At 37.3% G+C, this 18,601-nt stretch overlaps 1 protein-coding gene and 1 long non-coding RNA gene across 2 annotated transcripts; one reads left to right on the plus strand and one right to left on the minus strand.

The window, feature by feature from the left end:
• Window positions 1–5,300: 5,300 nt before the first annotated feature.
• On the minus strand, window positions 5,301–12,716 carry LOC131930023 (glutamic acid-rich protein). The gene is made up of 5 exons (XM_059286387.1): window positions 12,494–12,716; window positions 10,237–10,317; window positions 9,952–10,070; window positions 9,316–9,496; window positions 5,301–6,679 (listed from the first exon to the last, which is right to left on the minus strand). The coding sequence occupies exons 1-5, from the start codon at window positions 12,584–12,586 to the stop codon at window positions 5,879–5,881; spliced, it is 1,275 nt and encodes a 424-aa protein (XP_059142370.1). The 5' UTR covers window positions 12,587–12,716; the 3' UTR covers window positions 5,301–5,878.
• Window positions 12,717–14,827: 2,111 nt separating this feature from the next.
• LOC131930026 (uncharacterized) lies at window positions 14,828–18,092 on the plus strand. The gene is made up of 3 exons (XR_009384069.1): window positions 14,828–15,256; window positions 17,222–17,472; window positions 17,996–18,092. It is a non-coding gene; the product is annotated as an uncharacterized LOC131930026 (long non-coding RNA).
• The last annotated feature ends 509 nt before the right edge of the window (window positions 18,093–18,601 follow it).

An 18,601-nucleotide genomic window follows, 5' to 3' on the forward strand; every position in this document is an offset into this window, starting at 1 on the left:
ATAAGAGCTCTTTGTTTTCCAAAAAAAAAAAAAGAAGCCAAAATTAGTAAAATTTAAAAAATTACAAGTTCTTGGAACTTTTTGTTTGTCTTTGCCATCATTGTTGACATGGATACAATTACTATGCAATCCTTACATTGATTTTTGTTATCTTGTTTCTTTTTGCATTCAAATTTGAGCTGGCTTTTGCTGCTTGAAGTGTTATTTCGAATTCTGGTTATATTTTTTTGTAAATATTAAAAAATTAAAAGCAGATCATCAATGCACATTTTATGTTTGTTGTATTTGTTTCTTAAACAAAAAATTGGTACTTTCCTTTTACTTTTAGCTTAATCAATTTAAATTATAGTAATATTTGATTTGCTATACCTAGCATTTATTTAATCATGTGAAAAGCACAAATGTAAAAATGTAAACAAAAATAATGTGTTGTATTGTCTATGCAGTTATTTGATTTATCACATGTTCTATATAATAGTGTTATACATGCCGTTGAAAGTGGACTTTACGAAAGGGGGGGTGGGGGCTTATTTTGCCGACTTCCAAGGGAGCACAATCAGCACCGGTTTTTTTTTTTAAATTAAGAATATCTGGCCATGACAGACTAAAGAAGTGTAGTGATGAGTCATTGCTGTTCAATCGTTTAGTTGTATTATCGACACGCAGGCTTAGAGCGGACGTCTAGTTACACGTACATCACGCGGCCAAAGGTGTCTCCGTGTTTCCTAGAGTTTTATTTTACATGTAAATCTGTAACATCGAACTAAAAACCAAAAGATAACCGATAAGGAAAATGCTTTTGTGGAACTTTCTTTTAATCAGTGTACCAAACCATTACAAAAGGTGGAATGCATTATGCATTATGGCTTTAAAAACCATCCACTAGATGAACCCAAAGAAGGCACGATGGTCATCAACATCAAGATATCGATCTCATTCTTACTGGAAGCTTGGGATTCTAAACCACGAAAATGTCTTAGCAGCTAAGAAAATTAGCTGTTAAACAAGCCCGAGAGCCTAGATATTAAGCGTCCATCTTCAGGAGCCAGATACCACGATGTTGCAGCCACAAATGAATCATCAACATCGACAGGGAGTGAACTCCACATCGGTGTTGACAAGCTCACGAGGCCCTTTAGTTCATAGATGGCACGGAGGAGACTGTATGGATCTAGTATTTAAGCGGACGTACAAGAAAGCATCATCGGTCAACTGATAAAGCGTATGTTGCAACCTATATTTATCTAGAAAATAATATAGACCGTACATTTGTTTGGCGCGACCTTATGTCCTTCCTTCCGTCATCGGTATAGCCACTTTGTCTTCGCTTTTAGTGTTGGTGAATGTGGTTTGGGGTCATCCATAAATGACGATTTTTTACCTCCCCCCCCCCCCCCTCCGTCACGCGTCGTCACAGAAAGCCAGACCCCCCCCCCCTAAAATGACGTCACACCTCAGCTACAACCCCCTCCCCCCCTCAAAATTGCAGTTGAAATTTTTTTAAACATCGATATTTTTCCAAAATCTTGTATGAACTCTGTCAAAATAGAGTATTTTAATCAATTCCTATTACAATTTGTTAAAACAACTTTCTAAAACGCAAAATAACTTCTAAAATTCGTTTTCTAACATTGCTTTTTGATAATACAAGTGTGACTTCTGAACCCCCCCCCCCCCTCCTCCCCCTCATCACACACCGTCACAAAACTGTTACTGTGATTTGTTGTTTTATAAAACTTGTCGGCCTTTTGTCTTGTCGGCCTTTTGTCTTGTCGGCCTTTTGTCTTGTCGGCCTTTTATGGCTGTCGGCCTTTTGTCCATGTCGGCCTTTTGTCCGGATCCCGGCCCAGATGGATCGATATTGGAACTTGTCTTGTAGACAGAGGAAAGAGAAAGCAGACAAACATCTGAGCTAAAGATTGTATCTTTAAAAAAAAACGTTGTACCAAACATTTGCAAAATGATGAATATTTAAATTTTATGTCTTTGAAGAGCCAACCACTGTGTTACCAGATGTCAGCTGCTAACAAGAAACTTGTGTGAGTCTAAATCACTGGAATGTTTTAACTGTTAAGAAAATTAACTGCAAAACTACAGCTAAAATGAGATTTTTATTTTTTTTCCAACCCAATTTGGCGCCCCTAGGGTCGGCGCCCGGGGACATATGTACCCCCCCCCCCCCCCGTCGCTACGCCTCTGTGATTAAGATTATAATGTTAGGTGTTGTATCATCCCTTATATTAATGGTGCACCGTTGGGTTGGTTCTGTATGGGGGGGGGGGGGGATTGTTAACTCACAATTTATTTAGTCTTAGATTCATGAGTTAAATTGTTTCTAAGCCCAGGAAGGAATATTTTGTAACCCTAATTACAGTGTAAATCACAGTACTGCCTGGATTTTATCCCTGTTTTTTTATGGGGCAATATTTCTGTCAGCAGTGTTTCTTCCAGACTTTTTTCTCGGGGGGGGGGGGGGGCGAACAACATTTTCCGGGGGGGGGGGGGCGGACACTGTTAAAAGTATATGTTTTCTATATACATTCAATTTCCTTTCGAAGAGATGCCTGGAAGAAACTCTGTCAGTAAGCATAAGACACCAATATCGCTACTCCTTAACAACAAAAACTGACTCCTAGTTTTATTGACTGATAAATCAAAAGCTATGTCATAGAATTCTTAGTTCTTGATCTACATATGAGCGAAACTAAAGCTACTTGTTTGTGTTGAATAGTGTTTTTTTTTTTTTTTTTTTACAATTGGGCCATACACATTAACAAAGCACACACTATGAATGTAGGCCCCTATACACATTTTATAACTTTTATATTGTCTTTTCTAAAGATTGCCAGAGAGGCCTTTATCACAGTGTATTAAACCAGTTTACACTGTATGTCATTAAGGTCAGTTTTATTAATGAATGAAGAATTGTGAACTTAGAGCTCACCCAATATTGTCTGTAATCTGATCAGTGTTTCTTCCAGACTTTTTTCTCGGGGGGGGGGGGTCACTTGAAATCTTCGGGGGGGGGCGGTAAACTTTCTTCGGGGGCGGACACTGTTAAAAGTATATATTTTCTATATAAATTATATAAATTTCATTTCGTTCGGGGGGCGGTAAAAAATGTTCGGGGGGGCTTCGCCCTCCCGAAGAGATGCCTGGAAGTGGAAGAAACTCTGAATCTGATTTCAGTGGCTTGACCACTACCAGAGACAAAAGGGTTAACTTTAGTCTGTCATTACTGCTACCTATAAGCCTTAAAGGGTTAAGCGCTTGTTTGTTGGATAGTATTTCAACAATGTTTCTAGTTGTTAAAACAATAAAAGCAACACGTTCTAGCAATAAAAAAGTTGTTTACTTTCAGATAGATAAGATTACATTTATAACAGGATTTTGAAAAGCAATGACAAATATTAAATAAACAGTGATAAAATATTTCTTGTATAATGAGAAATGGTTTAGCTAGATGCACATGATACATCAGTATGGCACAGTTCTCTAAATTAAGTCTTGAATAATATGTTTACATATTAATATAGGCCTATAGCATACACATTTATTTTTACCTAAGTGGAGACTCACTCCACCAACAGAAGAGTTAATGTTGGATTATTTGGCAATGTTTACAACAATTACAAGTAGCCTATGTTTCATTATTTAGCTTCAAAGAGCTGAAAAAAGTTTCCATGTTTATTGTTTTAGTACTTGAATTTGTAAATAATTTTAAAATTACAAGTTCATTTAGGCTAATTTTTTTATAACATTAACAAGGCATTCAATGTTACACTACATATTAGATTTTATTTTGTTACTGGGTTAATAGTTTTGTTGCGATTTAATAAATAAAATCTGGTTAAATTGTAAGTTACAATTTGTAACATGATATTTTTGCTAAAACGAAAAAAAAAATGTTTATAAATGCATTTTTCTAGTTAAAACTTGATATCAGTATTTGTATTGGTTTTATTTCTGGTTTAATTTATTTTATAATTTCAAACTAATTCTGACATAAAACTTATGAGTAGCCTATTTTACTTCAAACTGAAAAAAATTAAAATGAAGCCCAGTAACAATGCAAACACCTTAGGGATACTTAAGAGGGTACTGTAATCAAAGTTTAATGCATGATTAAAACAAATTTAAATCAAGTATTTTTCTCTTAGCAAAACTCAGAAAATGTGCAACAAAAATTGAACAAAAAAGTTTATATTAAAAATAATTTTATCTGCTTTATCAAGCACATTAGGAGAAAAAGATTAGATAACAAAATGATAAAATAAGATTTTGGCACTGTCTATACAATTATCACATGTTCTATATAATACTGTGTGCAAAACAAGGATTGGAACCTAAAATAAACAACACAATAATAGCTTAATAATATATTAATCATATATAAAATAATAATCATGCAAGCATTACATGAAATAAATAACATTAAAACTTATTTAAACATGTAAGCCTAGTTTTATAATACAGATAATACTAAACTCGGTTATATTGGAGTGGTTTTATTTAGATCTAATTGAGTGGTTACCATCATGAAACATGCACTCTTTTGAGATAATATTCCTGCGTAACGCAGAAGCTAGAATCACCTTTTCTAGTTCTACTTGTTATAGAAGAGTAATGTTCTGATTCTACAAGAACTAATAAACAAGATACAATTTAGCTAGGCTTACAAAAATGTTTTTAGTTATAGGATTGTAGTGTAGGCTATATTTTGAAATGCTATTTTATCATAAGGTAATTAAATTGATGGTGGATCATCTCCATATATTATTTATATGTATATAAACATATACATTATTGATTTTTAAATTAAGTTATACCTTTCTGATTAAAAGCTCATTTTTGAGCTGCATAAATTCATGATTGACGAGCATTATTTTTTCCAAGAATTTTTTTTGCAAATCTCGTTAATTGAATATAATTACATTTTTTAATCTTGAATTTCTTGATTTTAGTATCTTAAAACCTTCAAAACTATTATTTTGAGAATATTGTTGTTATGTCAAATAACATCAGAACAACACAATGGTTATCACACTTATAATTCTTCTCAACATTAGATTTTATAATTGCTTTAAAGAAACATCGAAGATGAAGCAGCTATTGAAATTATTAAAAACTAGTGTTTATTCTAAAGGTACAATATTCAAAATGTCTGTAATCAATCTGACCTGCTTTTAATATTTTGCATGATCGTACTTATAAAAAGACTATTTGTTTTGTAGAAATCATTAATTGACTTTTGAAAAAAACTATTAGATGCTTATTTTTTTTTTTTTAAAAACAAAATGAGACAGGCCAAAAAATAAGGTAGAAAAAAAAAACATTATTTTAGAAACGAATGTACAAAAACAACAAAATGTTTACAAACTTAAAATAGTAGATTAACAGCCAAGCATAAAATAGTTTTGTTTTCAAACTCTAGAATGTGACTGACAAAATATAAATAGAATACTGATAACATGATGGCATAAAAACACTTTGTGATATTGACATGCACAGAAAGCAATACAATTTATAAATTTGAGCAGGTTATACATTTGAATAAATTATAAGGTTCCTCTAACTTGTAAAGAGTTGAATAGTTTACAATTCTCAGAATAGATTCAATATCTTAGCAAACTTATTTTAAAACACAGCCAATTGGGACAATTTTATGAACTTGGCAGCAATGTTACAAAAAATTATCCATATAATGTTAAAATGAAATTTATTTTAATAACATTGGACTTAAATCAGTTTACATAAAAATACATAAATTCATTAGTCATGCTAATATCCTTTGCCAAAATTTTTGACATCAACATTCATTAGCATAGGACGGACATCTACGAGTATTGATAAACAAGGGGGAGGGGAACACTTTGGTTTAAGCTTCAGATTCATTTTTCTTCTGATCAGCTGCTGTTGGTTCATCATCTGAACTAACTACCTTCACTTCACCTTGCTGATCTTCAGTTGTTTCATTGGTTTCTTTTTTCTTGGCTTCCTTTGGCTTATCAGTTTTCTTTTTGTCGTCATGGGGTTTTTCATCTGTTTTCTTTTCATCAGGCTTAGATTTTTCTTCTGTTGATTTTTCATCCTCTGTTTCGTCTTTTTTCTTTTCGTCAGTTTTGACATTGTCATCAGCTTTCACTTTCTTATCTTTTTTCTTTTCATCAGGTTTTACTTTTTCATCATTTTTCTTCTCGTCACTTTTCTCTGATTCATCTTTTTTCTTTTCATCTGTTTTCACTTTTTCATCTGTTTTCACTTTTTCATCTTTTTTCTTTTCATCTGTTTTCACTTTTTCATCCTTTTTCTTTTCATCTGTTTTCACTTTTTCATCTTTTTTCTTTTCATCTGTTTTCACTTTTTCATCTTTTTTCTTTTCATCTGTTTTCACTTTTTCATCTTTTTTCTTCTCATTATCCTTTGATTTTTCAACAGTTTTCTTCTTGGTTTCACCTTTATCTTTCTTCTTCTGTGCTTCTTTTTCTTTTACATCTTTCTCATGTTTCTCTTTACTCTCCTTGTCTTTATTCTTCTTCTCTGTTGTCTTATTATCATCATCTTTTTCTTCACTATTCTCTTCCTCTTCTTTCTTTTCCTGTTCGCTGGTATCCTCCTCATTTTCATCTTTCCTTTTCTGGCTAGTTGCGCTCCTTGAATTCCTGGGAGTTTTCTTCTCCTGTTCAAGAAAATAAAGAAATTTTTATAAAATTTTAATGGCATAGAGATTGTGCAACAGGAAAGAGAAAACTGTGAAGGCATAAGCAGTGGCGTCGCTAGGTTGGGTGTCAGCCAGTTCAGTCAGCACCTCCTGCACAGCCTCTTGGTATAAGAACGAGCTGAATGAACATGAAGATGTTTAGGGAAAGCTGAATTCAGCCCAGTTATTTTCTGAATGTGAGTTGTCTACTAGTGATAAGGCTGGCTCATAAAATATTTAGAAATGTAATTATTTTCTCATAAGATGACTAATAAGTGCTTGTTTGTGTTACCTAAAATACAGTTAGGAGGGCAGAAATATTGTCCATACTTGCCCTACAATTTTAGTAGAAAGGAAGAAGCATTTTCTTTGACCCAAAGTATATAAAGACAAAACCTCAGATGGGAAGACAGAAATATTATCCTTGCCTCCACCCAGAAATGTTATCCTTAACTCCACTCAGGACAGAAATGTTATCCTTACCTCAATCCACTATTTAGGTGGGATAATAGAAATGTTTTCCTTACCTCCACCCAAAAATGTTATCCTTACCACCACCCAGAAATGTTATCCTTACCTCCATCCACTATTTAGGTGGGATAATAGAAATGTTTTCCTTACCTCCACCCAAAAATGTTATCCTTACCACCACCCAGAAATGTTATCCTTACCTCCATCCACTATTTAGGTGGGATAATAGAAATGTTTTCCTTACCTCCATCCAAAAATGTTATCCTTACCTCCACTCAGAAGACAGAAATGTTTTATTTACCTCCACTTAAAAGATAGAAATGTTATCCTTATCTCCACCCACCAATCAGGTGGGAAAGCAAAAATGTTATCCTTAACTCCACCCAGAAATGTTATCCTTACCTCCACCCAGAAGACAGAAATGTTATCCTTACCTCCACCCAGAAGGCAGAAATGTTATCCTTACCTCGACCCACCAATCAGGTGGGAAGGCAGAAATGTTATCCTTACCTCCACCCAGAAATGTTATCCTTACCTCCAACCAGAAGACAGAAATGTTATCCTTACCTCCACCCACCAATCAGGTGGGAAGGCAAAAATGTTATCCTTACCTCCACCCAGAAGACAGAAATGTTATCCTTACCTCCACCCACCAATCAGATGGGAAGGCAGAAATGTTATCCTTACCTCCACCCAGAAGGCAAAAATGTTATCCTTACCTCCACCCACCAATCAGATGGGAAGGCAAAAATGTTATCCTTACCTCCACCCAGAAGACAAAAATGTTATCCTTACCTCCACCCAAAAATGTTATCTTTACCTCCACCCAGAAGACAGAAATGTTATCCTTACCTCCACCCAGAAGACAGAAATGTTATCCTTACCTCCACCCACCAATCAGGTGGGAAAGCAGAAATGTTATCCTTACCTCCACCCAGAAGACAGAAATGTTATCCTTACCTCGACCCACCAATCAGGTGGGAAGGCAGAAATGTTATCCTTATCTCCACCCAGAAATGTTATCCTTACCTCCACCCAGAAGACAAAAATGTTATCCTTACCTCCACCCACCAATCAGGTGGGAAGGCAGAAATGTTATCCTTACCTCCATCCAGAAGACAGAAATGTTATCCTTACCTCGACCCACCAATCAGGTGGGAAGGCAGAAATGTTATCCTTACCTCCACCCAAAAGACAGAAATGTTATCCTTACCTCGACCCACCATTCAGGTGGGAAGGCAGAAATGTTATCCTTATCTCCACCCAGAAATGTTATCCTTACCTCCACCCAGAAGACAAAAATGTTATCCTTACCTCCACCCAGAAATGTTATCCTTACCTCCACCCAGAAGGCAAAAATGTTATCCTTACCTCCACCCAGAAGACAGAAATGTTATCCTTACCTCCACCCACCAATCAGGTGGGAAAGCAGAAATGTTATCCTTACCTCCACCCAGAAGACAGAAATGTTATCCTTACCTCGACCCACCAATCAGGTGGGAAGGCAGAAATGTTATCCTTATCTCCACCCAGAAATGTTATCCTTACCTCCACCCAGAAGACAAAAATGTTATCCTTACCTCCACCCAGAAATGTTATCCTTACCTCCACCCAGAAGGCAAAAATGTTATCCTTACCTCCACCCAGAAGACAGAAATGTTATCCTTACCTCCACCCACCAATCAGATGGGAAGGCAGAAATGTTATCCTTACCTCCACCCAGAAATGTTATCCTTACCTCCACCCAGAAGGCAAAAATGTTATCCTTACCTCCACCCAGAAGACAGAAATGTTATCCTTACCTCCACCCACCAATCAGATGGGAAGGCAAAAATGTTATCCTTACCTCCACCCAGAAGGCAAAAATGTTATCCTTACCTCCACCCAGAAGACAGAAATGTTATCCTTACCTCGACCCACCAATCAGGTGGGAAGGCAGAAATGTTATCCTTACCTCCACCCAGAAATGTTATCCTTACCTCCACCCAGAAGGCAAAAATGTTATCCTTACCTCCACCCAGAAGACAGAAATGTTATCCTTACCTCGACCCACCAATCAGGTGGGAAGGCAGAAATGTTATCCTTACCTCCACCCAGAAATGTTATCCTTACCTCCAACCAGAAGACAGAAATGTTATCCTTACCTCCACCCACCAATCAGGTGGGAAGGCAGAAATGTTGTCCATAAACTTCTGATTTTCTTCCCAGTCTGACTGCCACTTCTCATGGCTGTACTCTGGTTTTCTCATGTTGATTCTCCTGAGAATTTCCTGGTTTTCTCTAGTCACCCTCAACAACTCACGCTGCCGCCTCTCGCGGTTTAAGCTGAATAAATTAACATATATTATTTACATTCACATTATTTATACTCACTGTAATAACATACGTGCACACCTTAATTTATTAATAATATATCAACATAGAAAAATAGAATTATGGAAAATAATAAAATTAAACCCCTGCCTATAATTTATTTTTGCCTATCTGATAATCTTATATCAGCAACAGTGGTGAAGATGAATTGTTTACCTTATATTCCTAGTTATTCTTATTTTCAGTTTAGATATATTATTTACCTTTTATATTCATATTTATTCCTGTTGTCAGTTTAGATAAATTGTTTACTTTATATTCCTAGTTATTCTTATTTTCAGTTTGGATATATTGTTTACCTTTTATATTCATAGTTATTCCTAGTTATTCTGATTTTCAGTTTAGATATATTATTTACCTTTTATATTCATAGTTATTCCTATTGTCCGTTCAGATAAATTGTTTACCTTTTATATTCATAGTTATTCCTGTTGTCAATTCGACCTTTGGTCCTCATAATGTAAGACATTTTCTCCAAAAGAATTCTATTGTCCCTCTCTATGATGGCAAGTCTTTCTTCTTCAAGCTGATTAAAACATTAATGCAATAATTAGACAGATTGCTAAAAAAAACACTTGAAAAATGCAACAGATTTGATTACTTTTTAAAATTAGTTAAATCAGCATAATTTTTTGACAAAAATAAAATTTGTGCAATGCCAAGCTAAAAACATAGAGAAAATTTGACTCTACCTGAAGTTTTTTAAGCTTGAGATGTAGGTGAACATAGGTTTGTGGTGATCTTGTGTCAATGGTTGGCTTAGCGCTCTCAACCTGATGGTTAAAGAAATTCATCACATATTGGTCTACTAATCAGTGATTGATAGAGAACAATGAATTTGTCCATTACATTATCCATAGCCATGCATCCACTCATCCTTGGGTGCACTGTTATAGGTACTAAGGCAGCAAAAGGTACTGAATGAACAATTTTATTCTCACTAAGGAGTCACCTCTACTAGGTGGGGAGGGGTGGGTGTTGAAACCTTGTGACAATGTTAAATGGGAGAGGGAGGGGGTAAGGAGGACTAGAAAGGGTGATGGCACAGATTTGCATTTAAAAAAATTGATGTTAGTCTTTTTTTTTAATTAAAAAAATAATTGTAATGGGAATAGGAATTGATTAATATAATGGAAAATATTTAAAGAAAGAAATTGATGTTTTAGAAAACAAAAACTGCAATTGTGAGGGGGTGGAGGTTGTATGCAGGGGTGTGACATCATTTTAAATTTTAAGAGACAGAGAGGAGGGGGGAGACGACAGAGGGAAAGGAGTTAACACTCCTCAAAAAAGGGAGTGAAGTCCTATGTGCTTGACTAATAGCTAAAAGGGATCATGCTTTTATTAGATTTGTATGACATTATAAAAAAAGCAATGTTAGAAAACAAACTTTAGCCGTTATTTTGTGTTTTGGAAAACTGTTTTAATAAATTCTGCAATTTTGAGGGGGGTAGTAGGATGAGGTATGAGGTGTGACGTCTGAACTCTGTCATCATAGAATAGAATATTTTGATCAATTCCTATCAGTGGCGTAGCGAGGTCAGGTGTGACCCTGTGCGGCCCCTGATAGTGTCACCCCCCCCCCCCTGTAAGAAAAAAAATAATTCCATATACACTTGTAAGTATGGGTATGCGCATGTGTATATGTATTCAAATATTTTTGTTCTGCTGGATGTATTTAATTTTTTTACCACCCCCCCCCTCCCCACCCAATACATGGATTAACATATAGCTTATTACGATTCTCAACCAATCTGTTTTCCTCAGGCATATATATATTGCAACGTTGAGTTGATGTAACTCTCCCCATCCCCCTCGTCACCCCCATGGTGATTGCTTTAAACTGTGCTCAGATAATACTAACGATTTGTATCTATATTCAGTTATAAATTCAGCTGGATGTTGCATGTTTTCTTTATCATTAGCAGGTTTACGTTATGGTGTCACCCTCCCCCTCCACCAGTGTCGGGATTTGTCCACTTTGCTTTTTTTGAAGACTATTTAATTTACTGTAATTAATCATTTAATTAAGTGAATTTATTATTTTTCTGCATATATTTTGCTATTTTTTGCCTTGTTGTCACCCTTCCTAATTGGTGTCACACAGTGCGGTCCGCACCCCCCGCCCCATGGCTACACATCTAATTCCTATCACAATTTATTAAAACTATGGCAAAATAATGGCTAAAATTCATTTTCTAACATTGCTTTTTTATAATGCAAAAGTGTGGCATCCCCCCCCCCTTCTCCCTCATCACACACCATCACAAAATTACGGACCCCCCCCCCCCCCCTCCTCCCTACATGTGTGACGTCGTTTATGGACGACCCCTTAATAAAACTAGTCTAGACTCTAATCTTATTCTTCGGTAGGCCTGCCTTATTATATTTTTATCATAATTTTATGTATTCAATACTAAATACTATTATTATTAGTGGCCTATTAATATAGTTAATTAAGTTAATATAGGGGCCTATAGGCCTACTATGGATTATGATTATGATCATTATAATCAGAGTTTCTTCCAGGTAGCTCTTCGGGGGGGGGGGGGGGGTCCTGTCCCCCCCCCTCCCCCAAAATTCTACCACTCCCCCCCCCCAAACAAAATTTATATAATCTATATAGAAAATATATACTTTTAACAGTGTCCGCCCCCTGAAGAAAGTCTACACCCCCCCCCCCCCCCGAGAAAAAAAGTCTGGTAAACACTGATAATTACATATTAGGCCTAATGATTATAATTATATAATTAATTATAGTCTAAAGTCTAAGTAAAAATAAGTAGCCTACACTTGATTGTCTTATTCTCATGCTATTTATGTTGTAGATCTAATCTAGACAGGTAATCTTTTTTTCAGTCCTGTTGTATTCTCCAAATCCCAAGTTTCAGACTGAGATTTGTTGCATATTATATTTTTAAAATATTTTTAAATTTATTTTCTCCTTACCTTCTTTCTGTGCTCGTCGTAGTACGTGCTGTCCCATCTCCTCTGTAGGAGTTTGTTGTGTGTGGGCAGGATGGATTGGTACGACCGATGCATGGTGTTTCACTCAAGACAGTAATTAGTACACCTGCTAGGAAGTGTTAAACAGCCCCTTATCATACAGGTAAAGTAAGTTAGCGCCGGAACCCCCGCGGAGTTTGTTGTAGACAGGTTGCTGTCACGTGATCACACTGATTATACACCTTAACAACGTAAACGGAAGTGTTACCTGGTACTTCGTTTTTCGCATTATTGTTTTTTTTTTTAAAGATAATAATAAGATAGTACGGGAAAATGAGCTGCTAGAATGTGATTCTTTGAAAACTGTTTTAAGTATGTCGATTTACTGAGGTATGATGCAATCTAATTTCAGACGACTGGTTTCATTTATAAAAATATAAAAATAAATCATAAATACCGTTCAAATTGATAAACTGGATATTAAAAAAAAGGAGGGGTACAGGAGCGGGGGGGGGGGGGGGGGGGGGGCGGAGAGACGAAGGGGAGGGGGTATGAGGAAACACGGTATCAGACTGCCTTGGTCTACCAGTTTCCGACCCCCCCCCCCCCTCCATGAAATCTCAAGTGCGCCCCCCCCCCCCCCCCCCCTCGAAGAAACACTGTTTTGTCCTAATCAATACGATAGGGCTTATAAATGGAAATGTATTAAGGAACGATACACGACTAGTTGTAAAGAACTTGTAATGAACAAGCCGCGGGGCTTTACAATGAAAAAGATAGTCCGTGAAAGGGGGAAGTTGCTTAACGTAAAGGTTTACTGTGGTGGTACTATTGAAGGCCTTCTTGTTGGCAGAAATACCATTTGGTTAGATTATTTGAATATTTGACGCTACTTTAGAAAAACAACTTGGATCTATCACTTTTTTATTCAGTTTTTTTATTATCAATATAAAACAAATAACATCAACATGTGTGTGAATGCATTAGTTTGCAGTAAAATTCAAAAGTTTTACAGCAACAAAATTTACATAACATTTATATAAAGGTGCATAAGAGAGAGAACATTTGCAAAATACTGTGCTTATGATTATGTATGGTGAAGCGTGTGGTATGATAATTAGTAAAAAAATTTAAGGAAGCATTTTTTTAAGTCAATATTTTAAATTCAATTACAAAAATGTACACAACACAATTTATGTAATATTCTGTATGCACAACATAGGCCAACTACAACCACTGAGACAGGCAAGATTTTATCCAAACTTCTCTAAACAACCGACAATCTTTTCTAGCATAAAGAATTTCAACCATGTAGACTGCGTTATACCGTTTCTAGACATGTATAGTATACATGTCGCAAGTGTAAAAGCGGTATTAGACTGCGTGTTATAAATCCTGCGAGCAGAGGCCCGGGGACAAACTTTTCGATTTGCACCCCCCTCCTCAAGATTTTCATTTGCACCCCCCCCCCCAAACTTTTGATTTGCACCCCCCCCTCAATATTTCGATTTGTTTGCACCCCCCCCCCCTCAAACTTTCGATTTGCACCCCCCTCAACCTTTCGCTACTGCCTGCGAGTTAGCTTGGAAATGGTTAATTATTCTTTGGAGGTGATGAAAAGACAGAGAATAAACGGTCCAGGCTATCGCTTCCCCAACAAGGGAGGCTGCAGTTATAAACAAGGGCTTGTCTTTTGGTAATTTTTGCCAGACCAGATTGCCGTCATCTTGTAGAAACAAAGCTTGTTTCCTCCATTAAAGTCTTGTATGCGGAGGTGTTGGGAATGGCATATTTTAATTTTTTTCTCTCTTTTTCATTTATTTTTTCTTAATATAAGGGAGTAATTTATATTGATCATCTAATTACGTGGATCCAAGTAAATTATTTTATATCTATAAATATATACGTTTTTTTTTAAAGGAGTTTAAGAAGTTTTATGATTTTGAATTTAATTGTACATAAGCCTAAAAAGAATCAACAAATTCTAATATGATAAAAATAATTTTTTATTTCTCTAAATTTTAATAAAATTTTTAAAAATTTCTTCTTTTAAAAAAAATACAAACCGGCTGAGTGTTTCCACTTTCTAAATTAAATAATTATCTCCCTTACCATTACAAAAACAAAGCCGTAAAGTTATTTTCCCTCCCTTTATCGTTTTTAGACTGAGGGAATATGCACTTCATAAAGAAAAATTGAAATATTTTATTTAAAAAGATTTACCTCTTTAAAAAATTAATCTCTAGCACATGTTGCCTAAAATCGTTAGGCAAATCGTTACCCTGGCATGTGTCACAAGCGACAACGTGTATGGGACCTCGTGTCACAGCAGAGTTGGCCCACCATGCTATACAGTAAACAGTAGAAGCTAATCCACTGGCTCAGAAACTACGTGTGGTTTTCATACGTATTATTCGTAGAACCGTGTTGATGTGTTTTCAAAAAAACGCAGTATCTAGATTTTAACAATAACTAATTTTTGATACTATATGACTTTAAATAGTGTTCTTGTCGAATTTAATGTTGATGTTTAATATTCAATTTCATACTTGGGAAAAAAAGTATCTTATTATAAATAGGACGACGCGTTGTTTTGTTTTAAGGTTTTTAATATAAGTTTATTTTAGAACAACAAATAAATACGCTATTTTGTGAGAAGCTACAAGGTTGTGTTCAAAATGATGGGGTGTTTAAGGACTTGTTGGCTGGCAGTTGGTGTGTTAGTTGTGGTCATACACGCAGACGTTCTGGCGAAAAACATAGCAGGTCAGTGGCTACTTTTTTATTGTAGTATGATGTGAAGTACTACGGGGCAGAGGCATAGCTAGGGGAGGTAGGGTTGCCAGGTGTCCAGTTTTGAACTGGACAGTCCAGTATTTGAGCAGACTGTCCAGGATAAAATAAATATAAATACTGGACAAGTATATGAATAATACTCTGTTACCCCCTTCTTTCTGCTTTGCGGCATACCTGAGAAGGGAAGGATGGAAAGGTGTCCAGTATTTTCGGAAAAGGTATCTGGCAACCCTAAGGGGAGGACGGGTGGGGCGATCGCCCCGGGCGCTGACTCTTAAGGGGCGCCAAACGGGGCAGACAAAAACGTAAAAGCTCATTCAGAACTTCATTACCGAATAACACAGTCGGAAAAATAAACTGCTGCTTGGGTTTACAGACTAATTCAATATTTTCCTCTGGGGATGAGGGGGGGTGGGGGTGGGGGGGGGGGGGGGGGGTATTTCACCAATCCGAATAACTAGATATTAAAATCGGTGGGGGGTAGCACATTATTGCAGGGGCGTAGCGAGGGGGGGGGGGCGGGGGGGTGCGGACCGCACCGGGTGACACCATTTAGGGGGGTGACACCAAGGCAAAAAATAGCAAAATATATAGAGAAAAACTTGAGGGGGGGTGCAAATCGAAAGTTTGAGGGGGGGGGGGGTGCAAATCAAAAACTTGAAGGGGGGTTGCAAATCGAAAGTTTGAGGGGGGTGCAAATCAAAAACTTGAGGGGGGGGGATGCAAATCGAAAGTTTGAGGGGGGGGGGGTGCAAATCGAAAACTTGAAAGTTAGTCACCGGGAAGGGTCGCCTCTGGGGGGGTGACACCATTAAGTGCCGCACAGGGTGACACCCGACCTCGCTACGACCACTGCATTATTGATAGTTCGCCCCCCGGGCGCCGGAAAAAACATCGCTACGCATCTGGATAGGATGTGAGCGACATACGCAGAGATGAAAGGTGTTGAGATAAAATAGTAATAAAATCTAAACAAATTCAAATACAAGCGTCCTACAGCAGGCTACAGGACATTACCCCCCCCCCTGGAAATTACCCCCCGGACATTTCCCCCCGTATTTACCCCCCGGAGCAATTACCCCCTGTCAGTTCCCCCCTCCCCCCCCGGGGAATTACCCCCCCTCTCAAGTTAGAATCCTAACTCTAACTACAATTCTATACCTATATACTACTTTAATCCAAACCTTAAGAAAAAGACCAAAACCTAAACATCCACCTTAGCCTAAAACTTCACACAAAACCAAAACCAACGCTAGACATTGGTTTAAACTTAACCCTAACCCTAACCCTAACCCTAACCCTAACCCTAACCCTAACCCCTAACCCTAGCCCTAGCCCTAGCCCTAGCCCTATCCCTAGTCCTAAACCTAGCCCTAACTTTAACCTAACCCTAACCCTAGTCCTAAACCTAGCCCTAACCCTAGCCCTAGCACAAAACCTAGCTCTAACCCTAACCCTAGCCCTAACCCTAACCCTAACTCTAACCCTGTCCGGGGGGGGGGGTAATGTCCTACTGGGCGGGGGGTAATTGACAGGGGGTAATTGACAGGGGGGTAATTACTCCGGGGGTAATGTCGGGGGGGGGGGGAATGTCCGGGGGGTAATTGACAGGGGGGAAATGCCCTGTTCCCCCTACAGCAATGGCGTCACGCTTTGTATTCGGATTCTGCTCGCCTCCCTGCTCGTTACAAATAGTACGATACTCGAACCTCAAGGACTTCACATTTTAGTTAACTTCCCCCACACTACACATTCAAGCTTGTAAAAAAAAAGTTTTACAATAGCCATATATTTCTTTAAAAAATATACATGGAGTTATACCCCCTAACCTTTGTTACATAGCATCGAGTCATTAAAGTACATAATAATAATAATAGTATACGTTTGTTTATTTGTATACATATATGTTTCAAGTACATATTATCATTATAACAGAGGAAGGAGAGATTGTCAACATGGAAATCAAACCTGAAACACAAGGCGAAAATGTAGTACCGAATAGTGAGGCGCCACCAGCTGATGTCCCCAGCCCAGGGGGAGGCTAACCCCGACCCAGGGAGCGAGGCCCCCCGCAAGACAGACGAGCTGGACTGGGGCCACACCGACGGGGCTGACGGCTTTACGGAAGGGGCTCAAGAGGCACAAACCTCCCCAAGGGTCAGATCAGGAGCACAAACCGTTAACCGGTAATCGAGTCACCACCCCCCACCCCCTTGTTCTCCTCTCTCTCTCGTCTCTTTCTCTCTTTCATATACACACACGCACAAGCTATACTAGGCATATATATATATATATATATATATATATATATATATATATTATATATATATATATTATATATATATATATATATAATATATATATATATATTGTGTGTGTTTGTGTGTGCGTGTGTTTTATTCTAGTTTTTATTGAATTAAAACTTAGAGTTTAGGTTAAGAATAAGTTGGTGTTGGGGTGATGCGAAAGAAAAGGGTTAAGGTTAATATTCAAATATTTTAAGTTGTGATTTTTTGTATATGTCGGAGTAAATCTTTATTTTATAACATCCATTAATGTGTTTATATTCATCTCTCTATATATGTTTATCTACATCGATTCTCTTTCGATCAAAATTGAAAACGAATTTTGTTCTGTACTATATAAGTACTACTATTTCAATATAACCGATATCTGAACATGTTAACCCTATGTTCTCTGTATGGACAGGTCAGGCTGTGGGCGTGGTTGACCCGGAAGAAGTAATGCACGGAGATGGCGACGGAGGTCACGATCACAAAGACGTGCACAAGGCTCCTGCCCAAAGGTACCTGTCTAGCTTTAGGCCCCGATCAGAGGCGGAGACATCTTCAGATATACCCCCTTCCCCCCATAGAAGCTGTTATGACTATTACATCGCCTTACCTACTACTAAAGGGCCATGAATACAACTGTTGTACCTCTAGAACTAACTCATTATTTCTCTCCAAATACGCAACTTGAGAGTGGGGTTTTATAACAACGATATAATGGCTGTTCCTTGAGTGTCCATATAAACCAAGGGATATACAAACCTTATATTTTGATAATAATCTATGGTTTATAGTTACTTTACCCAGTATCAATATGCTAATCGGAGTACACACCTGATACACACAAGCGCTAAGCACACCTAATCCCCTTGTGTTACTCACTGTTTAGCTGTTCTTAAGCCCGCCCTGTGTTTATCAAGCTGTTGCTACACTCCTTGTTGTGAACCTAGCAATGTCGGTATTGTTAGACACACCAAGACACACAACAAATGTGTCATTTTTATCTATCGATCATTTACGTTTT

This window comes from Physella acuta, unplaced genomic scaffold (genome assembly GCF_028476545.2).
Source record: "Physella acuta isolate Inbredline_101_S28 unplaced genomic scaffold, ASM2847654v3 ptg001703l, whole genome shotgun sequence".
NCBI lineage: Eukaryota > Metazoa > Mollusca > Gastropoda > Physidae > Physella > Physella acuta.

Bases quoted from the DNA above. Each gene is read 5' to 3' on its own strand.
- LOC131930023 (XM_059286387.1), bottom strand. From the start codon at position 12,586: ATGCATCGGTCGTACCAATCCATCCTGCCCACACACAACAAACTCCTA. The intron at 10,318-12,493 runs GTAAGGAGAAAA...TTTAACCATCAG, and splicing joins ACGACGAGCACAGAAAGAAG to GTTGAGAGCGCTAAGCCAAC. The intron at 9,497-9,951 runs GTAAACAATTTA...TAATTTATTCAG, and splicing joins AATAACTATGAATATAAAAG to CTTAAACCGCGAGAGGCGGC.